Source organism: Dipodomys ordii, unplaced genomic scaffold, assembly GCF_000151885.1.
Source record: "Dipodomys ordii isolate 6190 unplaced genomic scaffold, Dord_2.0 Scaffold23, whole genome shotgun sequence".
NCBI classification, from domain to species: domain Eukaryota; kingdom Metazoa; phylum Chordata; class Mammalia; order Rodentia; family Heteromyidae; genus Dipodomys; species Dipodomys ordii.
The window spans coordinates 2,747,460-2,760,023 of NW_012267239.1; the positions used below are offsets into that span (position 1 = coordinate 2,747,460).

The following is a 12,564-nucleotide window of genomic DNA, read 5'->3' on the forward strand; positions in this document are numbered from 1 at the left end:
TCCCCGGTCCGCACACGTGCAAGAGGAAGTGGCGCGGTCTGTGGCCGTCGCGTTCGTGCTCGGCCCCGCAACGTGGAGCCATGGGAGGCCTGGAAAAGAAAAAGGTGCGTTGGAGAGACGTGGGGGTCCCCAGGCAGTGACGGAGCCCCTCGCAGGACGTAAAGAGGGTCAGGGCGACGGGAGACGGCCCCGGAAGGCTCTCGAGCGTAGGGCAGCGCCAGTTACCCGTTTGGTGGAATCGGAAAACGTTGTCGCGTTCTTGCTGTTGTTGTTTTGTTTTACGCCGGTCCTGGGGCTTGAACTCAGGGCCTGGCCGCCGTCCCTGAGCTCTGTGGCTCAAAGCTCGTGTTCTGCCCCTCGAGCCCCAGCGCCACTTCCGGCTTTTTGCTAGTGACTTGGAGAAGAGTCTCACGGACGTTACTGCCGAGGTTGACTTCGAACCGCGAGCCCCAGATCTCAGCCTCCCGAATCGGATTTTGTTTTTTTTTTTTCTTTCTTTTTTCACCCCGGAGACCGGGACCCGAATATCGGACGCTTGCTTTGCTTTCTCTCATTGGCTGGCGCTTTTGAGCCACGCCTCCAACCCCCTGAGTTAAGAGTTCTTTAGGTGGGAAAAATGGTGAGACTTGGGCTACCTCATAGCGTCACCCCTCAGGCAGGAAGACGGTTAACGAATGTCACCAGTGGGTTCTAGAGTTCCACTACAGGAAGTCATCTTGGCAGAATGTTTCTCTTTTTTCTTCTTTTTTTTTTCAATTGAACCAGAAACCCTGCCCTGAGCACTGGGGATGGAAATGTAAACTATAGGAAGGGGTCCCTGCTTTCCCCGACCTCACTGGGAAGATAAGACACACAAGATAAACAGCCAAATACAATGATCACAGATTGTCAAGTGTGCTGGGGGTGGAGGTATGGCTGGCAACCACGGATACTGATGTTGACTACAGGGCATTAACTAACTTAACTGTCTGAAGATTTCTTCAAAGTGTAACATTTCAACCAAAGTCTGGAAGGGCCAAACATCTTGGGTGGGTTCTGGCACCTTAAGAGAGCTTAGATTGCCATTGGGTACTAAGGTAGGAAAAAGCTTACTTTGTACAAGGTTTTGTAAAGGCATCAACATAGCTGGGATATAATATCTAAGGGAAGAGTGTCATCTGGTTGAGGGTAGGGTTGGGCAAGGATTGTATTGTGCTAAGCCTTTTATTCCTTTTATTACTTACCTGTGTCTTTTGGCAGTATTAAACAAAGTGCATCCTGCTTTCTAGGCAAGTATTCTATCACTTGAGCCACAGCTTCAGTCCATTTTTGCTGTATTTTTCCCTTATGGACTTGTATTTTTTTTTTGTCCAGGCCAATCCTTCTAAACGCCTGCACCACACCTGGCTTGTTGGTGGAAATGTGCTCTTTTGCCTTGGCCTGGCCTCAAATTGCAGTCCTCCTGATCTTTGCCTCCCAGCTAGAAGGGATTACAGGCATGAGTCATGTATCTGGCCTAGCTTGGATTTTGTTCTAAGTGCAGCAGACATCAACCAAAATGAAATCACACCTAAAGGTGATAATGTAGAAGGATTACAGTTACAAAAGTCAGGTAAAAGTACATCTCTTTCTGGACAGTGTCCCCTTCCTTTGCTAGTTTTTCCCTTCCATCCCCACTCACAAGCTGTATGGTTTATTTTCAACATAGTGTCTAGTGAGTACCACTGCTGCATTTGTTCATCCTTTGTCCCTCCATTTGTGTTATTTCTGACCCCCCACCCCTAACTTTTTGAAAGGAGTTATTGCTGTATGGAGATCACTTTGGTGGCATGGAAAGTTGGGAGAGGACAGGAGTGAGAAAGATGTAGTTGGCTCAGGCATTTCCTTTCAACTTGAAAGATTCTGTTGCCAATTTATTTTTAACCCAGCTCACAACTGAACACGAAATCAGTGCTGACCCCTGCAGTTATAAAGATATAAAATGGAAAATGTGTCAGTGATAACACAGCATGGGCAAATTAGAAGATACTTATATTGAGAACTGAATGAAGTGCAAGAGACAGATCTACAGTTTACTGTTGTATTTGTAGGACCTAGCTTGGGCCTGATCCTAGTAACCACTAATGACTATGGGAAGGGAAAAAATGGTGTGTTTTGTATTGATAACCCATCAAGGCGTCATTTGGGTTTGACTGTAGATAACACTGGACCAGGGCCATAGACTTCTGTCTGCCTCCAGAGGAAGTGAGGTGGTTGGCATTGAGGTTTTCTGGTACAGTAAATACACTGCCACCTCCAAAGGAGACCGATGAGTGTGAAGTAGCATCTTAGCACCAATACAACCTACTTCTTGGGGTGGCTAGACACAAGGCCTTCTGTGTATTGCCCGCACAGCGCTTAGCCAAATGCTCTCAGCCTGGTAGTGGACTTGTGCTTGTTGGATGGAAAAAGGGAGAAGGTGTGGCTTAAGGCATGTATTTTCATCCCGGATGATAACACCCCTAAAGGAGCAAAGATGGGCATGGCAGTGGTTCATGGGTTTTACAAGAGCCACATTACAGAAGCAGGTCTATACTAAAGACATGGTATTAACATTTCATGGGGCTCTGTGGAAGAAAAGATGGAAGAAGTCTCCTGGTGGTGGTGAGGGAGGGGGTGTAATGGGAAATGGAGAACACTGCCTTAGTGACTGGGTGTGCAGGCTCTGTGATCAGGCCTCAATTTGAATCCAGACCAGTTCAGTTCTTTAAAAGCCATATGACTTGGGGGGGAGGGGCAGGTTTGTTCTTTTCTCCTTTGAAACAGATTCAGTGGCATCCACCTCATAGAGGGATGGGATTTGACTAAAGGAAGTGTGATAATCACTAATTGTGCCTGCTGGTGTTTGAGCTAATGCTAAGTACTTAACTCAGCACCTGGTTCTGGGCAACCTCATAGTCCCCAACATCATGTGGTTTGTTGTATGTGTTTGAGGCTGACAACTCCAGGGGTGGTGCAGGAAGGCTCTTTCAGGCAGGTCAGCTCTCTTCCTACAGTAATTCTCATTCTAGAAGTATCTTCGCCACTTAGCAGAGCAAGAGCTCCTGTGGAACTCTGCAGGCCTGCAATTTGAAGACAGTCCTTGGTAGTGTTACTGATGGAGGATTGTGTTTTTCCTTCCCAAGTATGAACGAGGCTCTGCCACCAATTACATCACCCGGAACAAAGCCCGGAAGAAGCTTCAGCTGAGCCTGGCTGACTTCAGGTGAGGTCGGAGAGGAGTAGAGAGGGGAGCTGGGGCAGCCAAGCACACATGGAATCATGGCTGCATCCCACCTTCCCTGAGCTGCCACACTGTCTGGGGTCCTGGTGCTCCTCTTTCTCTCCTGGCCTTGCTTGACTGAGCTGTCTGGTCAGGTATGGCCCCAGGGGAAGTTAGAGAACAGGATCTTTGCCACTCTCCTTCCTTCTGGTAGAAGAGGCCTCTGACTCTACACCTTGTAGAGTCAAGTCCAGACTTTTTACAGCCTGCAGGCCATGTCATCAGGCTGACTGGGACGCTGTAGCCTCCCTTGACCCACTTTTAGTCCTTCACACGTGCCAAGCTAATGATGACCTTATGGCCTTTGTGCTTGTGATGCTGTCCCTGTATGTTTTGTGTGCTTGAAATGGTGATTTCTTAGCAAGGCCTTTCCTGGCTTAAGTGCCTTCCGGTTTGTTTCCTCTCTTGCTCATCACATCTGCAGTATATGGTGGGAACCTGTGATGGGCAGACTTGAGTTAGGACAGGAGTTGCCCAAAGAAAGTCAGAGTCCCCCGCTCCCTGTACCCCGTTGCTTTCCAGCACGATAGCCAGGGTTCTTGCATTCACTTTGCAAATGGTATCTATATTCCAGACGGCTGTGCATCCTGAAGGGCATTTACCCCCATGAGCCCAAGCATAAGAAGAAAGTTAACAAGGGTTCCACGGCAGCCCGGACTTTTTACCTCATCAAAGACATCAAGTTTCTCCTCCATGAACCCATTGTCAATAAGTTCCGGGAATACAAGGTGAGCTCTTCTGTCTGGCTGCATCCCCGTTGTGCCTCTGGAACTCACTGGCACTTTGGGTAGGTTGCTTCCCTCCCAGAGCAAGCCTTCTACATCAAAAGGGGTATCTTATGACATTATCTGCTTCCAAAGCGCAAAGGGTATTATTTTAGGGGCTTTCTGGTGCCTTCTCTCCCCACAGACACAGCTTTTATTCTGGGTCTTCCTGAGGTGCCTCTCAGGAAGACCCAGAATTCCATTCCACAGCTAGAGACTATTAGTGCTCAAACACCATAGGCCAGCAGAAACCTATTTCCACCAAATGTAAATGATGAAAAGTAGACTAACAAAGTAGAATGCAGGGCTGGGAAGGTGGCTCGGTGGTAGAGTGCTTGCCTAGCATGCATGAAGCCCTTGGTTCGATTCCTCAGTACCACATAAACAGAAAAGGCAGAAGTAGCACTGTGGCTCACGGGTATAGTGCTAGCCTTGAGCAAAAGAAGCTCAGAGACAGTTCCCCAGGCCCTGAATTCAAGCCCCAGGACTGGCAAAAAGAAAAAAGGAAGGAAAGAAGGGAGAGAATACGCCTTCTGACTGGGAGCAGGGCCTGGCTGAGGAGGGGTGCCACCTGGTGGTGCACGGAAGACTAGGCAGCAACCATTGGCTGGATTTTTCAGCCACATTAAACTCCATGTTAGAAGGAGCTTCCCCATGGAGGGAGGTGGCTGTCCCTGAGCTGCCCTGTGTAATCCTAAGTGCTGTTTAAGCTGGTGAGGGGCCTTAGGGCTGGGCCTGAACAGAAGTTTTTCAAAGGAAGACATCTATTGGTTTGAAAGACTTACCCCACAGCTGGCCTCAGCTGCTTTTTTCTGGATGGCTTAGTACCACATAGAGACCCACAGCTGGTTTCCTGTGAGCAGAGAGGACTTGGGGACCAAGGCCATCCATTTGGATCCTGATTTGCCTCAATGGCAGGTCACTTGCCCCTCTTCTTCAGTAGAAAAGTGGGCTATGCTTTGCCTCCTCCCATTGTCCACCCATGAAAGGGTGCCCTAGTCTGGCTCTGATTGGGACCGTGGGTGCCTCTGGGATCCGTCATTGGCTGATGTCAGAGGGCATTGAGCTCCCTGTGAGTGCACCCATCTTCCATGGAGGAGCCGTGCTAGTAGCCCCTGGCCCAGCATTGGTGTGGTCCCTTCCTCTTTCAGGTGTTTGTCCGGAAGCTCCGGAAGGCCTATGGGAAGAGTGAGTGGAACACCGTGGAACGCCTGAAAGATAACAAGCCCAACTACAAGCTTGACCACATTGTCAAGGAGCGGTAAGCTGGGTGCCCCCCCCCCCCAAAAAAAAAAATCTGCTGCTGGTCTGTTTGTATCTGAGCTTTGTCCCAGCACTGTTACCATGAGAGGCAAACCAAGACCTTGTTCACAGAGCTCTCAGCCTTTCAGAGAAGGCAGGCCATAGTAATCGTAGCTTGCCCTGGGCTCTGAGCAGCCAGGAGGGAACTGCAGGCAATGTATTGGTTACAGTGTCAAAGGAAGTTTCTGCAGAGGGACATGTTAGAGCCAGCCAGGAAAAGCATGTTCCAAGCAACAGCAAGTACAAAGGCTCTGTGGTTGGGAGAGAACCAGTGCTCTGGGCTTCATGTGGGGTACATGTTGAGACCCTAAAGTATGTTGAGACACCCCTGCTCAGCCTTCTCGTGAGCCTCTGTTCTGCGTTGATGAAGTCAGTGATTCTTAGCCAGGGTGATCTTGCCCCTCCAGGGACAGTGTCTGGATACACTTTGGGTTCCCATAATTTAAGGAACAAGTATGTGCCGTGAGTATCTAGGGAGTGGAGGTCAGGGTTGCAGCTCAGTACTCTGTAGTGCCCAGAATAGTTCCCACAAGACAGAACAAATTGGCACCAAACCTCATTAGTGGTGAAGTCCAGAAGCCCTAGTGCTATGTCTTTTCTCTTCTGGGCTGAAGGCCCAGGCACACTCAGCTCCAGGGTGGATGGGCTTGGCTGCTTGCAGATTGGCCATGGGCCATGGACAGCTGGTGTTCTCACTCTGGTTCTGTGACCTGCAAGCTGTCCAACCACAGCCGAGTTCCTTCGCTGAGCCTGAGTGAGTCCTCAGCACTAGCAGATGATGGTGGCTCCTGTCCTGCCTGCATCTTGGGGGACAGTTAGGGAAAAAGCAAGGGCTTGGGCATCCAGGTGACACTCCTTTCCCTAGTCAGACGGGAGCTTGAGAAAGAAAGTCAAGGGGTTCAGAAATTGTGGGTGGCTTGAGGTATTGGGTTTATTGCCACACTTCTGGGGGGGACCAAGTAAAGTCCTACCCTGCCCCAGGGCTCTGGCCAGATCTCCAGTTGCCCCCCTCCTGAGTTTCTGTAGGCCTTTCATCCACTCAGGACCTGGCTACCCTCTTCTTAGTCATTGCAGTGGTTGATGCCATCTGGGTTTGGAAAGACCTTGTGCCCTGCAGAATCCTTTATGAAATTGCTGTTCTGAGAGGCTTTTGTTCAAGCCTAGTACTCTACTGCTTTGAGCCATAGTTGCACTTCTGGTTTTCTAGTGGTTAATTGGAGTTAAGAGTCTCACTGATGTTACTGCCTGGTCTGGCTTTGAACCTTGATCCTCAGATCTCAGCCTCCTAAGGAGGTAGGATTACAGGTGTGAGCCACTGGTGCCTTACAATGCTTTTTTTTTTTTTTTATTGTAAAGATACTATACAGAGGGTTACAGTTACGTGAGTGAGGTAATGAGTACACTTCCTCTTGAACACTTACAATGCTTTTTTAAAGATGGCTTCTTGGGAGGCAGTTTGGAGGGAGGGAGGCTAGAAGGCCCTGCTGTCCAACTGTGCCCAGGGCATCTCCAGGGAACTGCAACGATCCGGTCCAGCAGTGTGAAAATGAGGTTGGATGAATCTAAGGGATGGAAGTCATGGCTGAGTGTGGAACTGGAATCCATGTCATTCCTTGTGCCCACACCTCTGTCCCTTAGCTGGCAGTCTCCCAGGGTGTTTCTCTTGTCCTCATTGACCGTAGCCATCCTGGACACACGTGTTGCTCTGACTCTTCCTGGCCTAGGGCCCAGTTCTGTTGCCCTGGTTCTACTTGGTTCTGCCAACCAGAAGGGTGTGGTTAAAGTGGTCATGTGTGGCGAGGCCTAGATGCAGGTGCAGGGGCAGCAGCCCACCCTCCTCCCTGACCCACTAGGGCACCCTCCCATTTTCTACCCTAGACCTTCCGGTAGTTTACCTTCAAACATTCACACCAAATGCAAAGGGTCAAGGCCAGGGTTTGAGGCTCCCAACCCCAGGATGTCTCTGGTCCTCAGAGTTCAGCGGATGTGTCCTGTTCCTTATGACCAGCTGTGGGAAGTAGCTGCTGCTTCAGCCAGGAAGTGGCGTGGCAAGGCCTGCCTTGGGAGCAGGACCTCTGCTCTGGGGTCATCATGGGTAGGGTGGGGTGAGGAGGTCTGGCTAAGCAAGCTCATGAGTACTGCCTTTGTGCCCGGCAGGTACCCCACTTTCATTGATGCTCTGCGAGACTTGGATGATGCCCTGTCCATGTGCTTCCTCTTCTCCACCTTCCCCCGCACGGGCAAATGCCACGTGCAGACCATTCAGCTCTGCCGCCGCCTCAGTGTGGAGTTTCTGCACTATGTCATCGCTGCCCGTGCCCTGCGCAAGGTGACCTAGGAGACCCTGGGGGGTCGTCCACTTCCCTGCCACCTGGTAGTTTTCATACCTTCTCCTGTCCCCGCAGGTTTTCCTATCGATCAAAGGGATTTACTACCAGGCTGAGGTGCTGGGGCAGCCTATAGTGTGGATCACACCCTACGCCTTCTCCCATGATGTGAGTATGCCCTGAGGAGGCCACGTGGGGAGGAGGGAGGCTTGCGGGCACCAGCTTCCTGATGGTTAGGGTGGCATGGGATGGCATGAGGAATTTGCTACACAGCCAAGGAGCACCCTTGTCATGTGACTCACTATTAGGTTGTCGGGGTGATATAGATGACTTGGACACCCAGTCCTGTCAGCTCCAGCAGCCACCGTGTTCCTTCACTTGTCTATGCCTCATTTAGATCTAGGCCTTGTGAGGGTTTAAGGGAAAAGAAATCTTGAAAGTGCCTGAGCTTGGCCCTTGGAGGCCATATGATAGGGGAGCAGCTCTAGGGATGTTGAGTGGCACTGCACCCAGGCTAGTCTTGTCCTCACTCTGTCAGTAACAGTTGTAGCCAAGTGTCTTCACTCCAGCTGTCTACAGGAGAGGCTGCTGCATACTGGTCTAGTAAGTCTTTGGGGTCATGGCTCTGCCTCTTACTGATCTAAGTCTTGGGAGTGTGGCAGGGCCCCCTTGCAGAAGTCCTGGTTTGGCCTCCTTTGGAAGCACCTGACTTTTCCTGGTTTGATTGCCTTACCTGTGCACAGCCTGCGCTTGACACCACTGAGTGGGAAGTAGAACCATCCATGGAGCACAGGTGCCCTGGCCTGGCTGAGTGGTGGGCTTATTTATTGCTTGGGTTGTCAGAGCTTCAGAGCAAGCCTCTTGAGTCCCCAGACTGCTCAGGGTACAAGGGCTGCTCTGACTATCCTGAGCCCTGTGTCACTGAGCTTCTCAGTGGGTGAGACTGCAGTTTGTCTGTGCACTCCACAGTCCCTGCTCCCACTACTTGGGACAGGCTATTGGGCAGCCAGAGCCTGTGGCCCTTCTCTCTCCCCCTCCATCCCTTCTCTCCTTCCTTCCTTCCTGCCTTCCTCTCTGGCCCTCTCCAGCCTTCCCTCTGATCTCCCACCCCCATGTTCTGAGACTAGTCTTTGTCTGCCCTCCTGGGTAGTGAATAGGGCCAGTGGAAGACCAGCCTCCGCACAGCTGGCTCTGCACAAGGGGGAAGGGCACAGGCCGCCCATGCTGCTGCCAGGGCTTCCTCTATTGGGCTTCCTCTTGGCTGAGGATGTATGACTAGTCTTGGGGTGTTATAGGGGTTTTGGCCTGCTCCTTAATGGAGCAGCCAGTCTGGGTGCCTAGCAGTGGGGCCCCGGGCCTCAGGGGAAGGGATTCCTTGCCCAGGGCAATGGGAAATGATGTTGGTGTTCACCTGTCCAGGTAAAGTTTCACAGCCCAGGCCACCACCTGGCAGCAAGATGGAGCAGCCACTCAGGAGTCAAGATGGTGTGGTCTTTAGTGGTCTTGACATTCCCAGGCCTCAGCAGTGATGGCTAGGCCTCTCTGGTTTCAAAGGATAGTCCAGGTCACAGGCTTGGGACTGAGAAGGGTCACTGAAATCTGAGCCTCATCAAGTTCAGGTGTGGATGATCGAGTCCTGTCCACCATCCTGGGCTGGGCTTTTTTTTTTTTTAATTTTTTTTTGGTCAGTCATGGGGCTTGAACTCTGGGCTTGGGCACTATCCCTCAGCTCTTCAGCTCAAGGCAAATGCTCTACCACTTGAGCCACCGAGCCACTTCCAGTTTACTAGTGGTTTATTGGAGATAAGAGTCTCATGGACTTTCCTGCCCGGGCTGGCTTTGAACTGTGATCCTCAGATCTCAGCCTCCTGAGTAGCTAGGATTATAGGCGTGAGCCACCAGCATCCGGCTCTGGGCGGGGCTTTCTGAGGCCCCTTAGCCAAGGCCTGTCACCCCTCTTCTCCCTGTGGATTGTGCTGCTTCTGGCATGGTTGCCTTCCCAGCTCTGGGCAGACGTTGAATGGATAGGGGAAGGACGGCTTGGGCTGTCCCAGTCTCGGAAGGCAGCCTCTCAAAGCTGGGCTGAGACAAGGAGGGAGGAGCATGATCCGTTCCTCTTTCCTCTCACCCACATGAGGGTCTAGAGGCGCTGCTGTCCGCATACCCCAGCCCTTAAGACCCTTCTCTAGAGCCTCACTTGTGCCCAGAATGTCAGAAGTGGGACCAATGCAGCTTCAGCCCTGTGCTCACTGCTGACACACCTCCTGTGCCTCTAGCACCCGACAGATGTGGACTACAGGGTCATGGCCACTTTCACCGAGTTCTACACCACCCTGCTGGGCTTCGTCAACTTCCGCCTCTACCAGTCACTTAACCTCCACTACCCTCCAAAGGTAGGGCACCCCACCAGCACCTGGTCCTCACAGGGCCTGGGCCCAGCCCTAACCCTTGCCCCAAAGTAAAGACCCAGGGGTCTTCTTCCTTCTGACCTCTCCCCTGTCCCCTAGCTTGAGGGTCAGGTCCAAGCAGAGACAAAGGCCAGCGAGGCCACTTACGCCCTGGACTCCGAGAGCTCTATAGAGGTAAGAGGGGCTGCATCTTCTCAGGTTGGTGGTCCCTGACCCCAGCACTCTGGGGTTCTGACTCCAGTGGGAGGTGGCTTGGCCAGGAGAGGTGTCTCAAGCTCTACCCAAAGAGCCCAGACTTGTGTGTGGCTCGGAGCTGCCCCTGCTTTCTCCCCCACTGGCCATCATGCAGTCCTGCACCTCGCTTCCCCCTGTAGAAACTGGCGGCCCTCAGTGCCAGCCTGGCCCGAGTGGTGGTGCCTGCTGTGGAGGAGGAGGCCGAGGCCGATGAGTTTCCTGCTGATGGGGTGAGCACCACGTTGCCTTCCAGAGGGGCAGGATGGGGCCTGGGGGAGGCACCTGGAGGCTGCCCTTCCCCCCAACAGGGCTAGGCAGTCCTGGTGACCCCAGCCCTGACCCCTCCACAGGAGATGGCCACACAGGAGGAGGAGCGCAGGAAGGAGCTCCAGGCACAGGAAAAACACAAGAAGCTCTTTGAGGGCCTGAAGTTTTTCCTAAACCGTGAGGTCCCCCGCGAGGCCCTGGCCTTCATCATCAGGTGCTCCCACTAAGAGCTGGGCCCTGAACAGACAGGACCTGGGGTGGGGATGGGCAGGTGCATCCTGGGGAACTGAACTAAGGTTGGAGGCAGCCCGTGTGTCCAAGGGCAGAGAACTCATGCCTGGACTTACCTGGTGCTCACAGGAGTTTTGGGGGAGAAGTGTCCTGGGACAAGTCTCTGTGCATCGGGGCCACCTATGATGTCACAGACTCCTGCATCACCCACCAGATTGTCGACCGGCCTGGACAGCAAACATCTGTCATTGGCAGGTAGGCCCTGAGGCCCCTGGAGGCAGTGGGTGGGACCCCTGCTTGGATCCCTGTGACCCACCTTCACTGCCCACCTAACCAGGTACTACGTGCAGCCCCAATGGGTGTTTGATTCTGTGAACGCCCGGCTGCTCCTCCCTGTGGCTGAGTACTTCCCCGGGGTGCAGCTGCCCCCACACCTGTCACCCTTCGTGTCTGAGAAGGAGGGAGATTACATCCCACCTGAGAAGCTGAAGCTGCTGGCTCTGCAGCGGGGAGAGAGGCCAGGTGAGTGAGCTGGAGCTGGGGCAGACAGGCTCCCCTGGGTGGCCTGGGCCCGTGCTGGCCATTTCCCTTTGCTATGGGGTTGGCAGAGGTCAGGGAGGAGAGCAGGCAGCTAGCTGCCTCTGCAGTGAGAAGGGACATCTGCATTTTAGTCATGTGTTGACATTCAGGGTGACAGCAAGAATGCTTGGGGGTGGCAGCAGGGCTGAGAGCCTTGGAGTCTCCTTTGAAGGCAGCTCCCCTGAGACTCTGGGAGGGGTCGGGGGAGCCTTGGGGAAAGGGACAGTCAGAGCTGTCTCAGCAATGGCTGAAGACATTAGGGCCCAGCTTCATGCTACAAGGACAGAGTGGGTATCCAGGGTATTAAGATGTTATCTGCCATGTGTAGAACATGTAAAAGAGGAGGAAGAGGATGAGGAAGAAGAGGATGAGGAAGAAGAGGAAGACAATGAAGACGATGGTGATGAAGGGGAAGAAAATGAAGAGGAGGGGACCAGTTCCGAAAAGGAGGAAGAAGCCCAGCTGGCAGCCATGGAGGAGCAGAGGCTCGGGGGAAAGGTATGGGGTCCGGGCTGGGACCCTGCTGGGGCAGGAGCTCCTGAAAGCACAGAAGGGCTGGAGCTGTGTCCTGAGTACCTGCCCTTTGTCCCCAGAAGCCCAGAGTGATGGCGGGTACCGTGAAGCTGGAGGACAAGCAGCGGCTAGCCCAGGAGGAAGAGAGTGAGGCCAAGCGCCTGGCCATCATGATGATGAAGAAGCGGGAAAAGTACCTTTACCAAAAGATCATGTTTGGCAAGAGGCGGAAAATCCGAGAGGCAAGTTGCTGCTGTGCCTGGCAGGCCTGGGCAGCTGGGGCACTCTCTTGGTGCCTTCTTCTGGGGTCACCCCTGGGCCTTGCCTCCCACAGGGCCTCAGTCCCTTACTGCTCTCAGCTGTTCTGAGTTTAGGGTCTGGAAACCATTATCCTGGCAGACTTGAGAGGTTGCTGTTAGACTTACTCTTTTTTTTTTTTTTTTTCTGCTTCACAAGTCACATGTTTACTTAAAACCAATTATATGCCCCAGAATTCTGTAACAGATGACACATAACTGGCTCACAGCCCTGCCTTTGAGCTTGCTAGTAGTCACAACTCCCAAGGTTTTTCTTTTTTGGGGGGGGAGAAGGGGGGTCCGGTCGTGGGGCCTGAACTCTGGGTCTGGGCGCTGTCCCTCAGCTCTTCAGCTCAAGGCTAG

General features: G+C 52.7%; 1 protein-coding gene across 1 annotated transcript; it reads left to right on the plus strand.

Moving 5' to 3' along the window:
• Nucleotides 1-12,455, plus strand: Pes1 (pescadillo ribosomal biogenesis factor 1). Its single transcript, XM_013014527.1, has 14 exons — nt 1-104; nt 3,144-3,223; nt 3,855-4,008; nt 5,196-5,305; nt 7,504-7,675; nt 7,752-7,841; nt 9,950-10,066; nt 10,181-10,255; nt 10,456-10,545; nt 10,666-10,796; nt 10,943-11,068; nt 11,151-11,335; nt 11,721-11,890; nt 11,986-12,455. Exons 1-14 carry the CDS (start codon nt 81-83, stop codon nt 12,271-12,273), a joined length of 1,812 nt encoding a protein of 603 aa, XP_012869981.1. The 5' UTR covers nt 1-80; the 3' UTR covers nt 12,274-12,455.
• Nucleotides 12,456-12,564: the final 109 nt, after the last annotated feature.

What these genes read in the sequence shown, in the direction of transcription:
- Pes1 (XM_013014527.1), top strand. Translation starts at nt 81, where the DNA reads ATGGGAGGCCTGGAAAAGAAAAAG. An exon ending in ACTCCGAGAGCTCTATAGAG is followed by an intron (nt 10,256 to 10,455) that starts GTAAGAGGGGCT and finishes TTCCCCCTGTAG; the next exon opens with AAACTGGCGGCCCTCAGTGC. An exon ending in GCCCTGGCCTTCATCATCAG is followed by an intron (nt 10,797 to 10,942) that starts GTGCTCCCACTA and finishes TGGTGCTCACAG; the next exon opens with GAGTTTTGGGGGAGAAGTGT.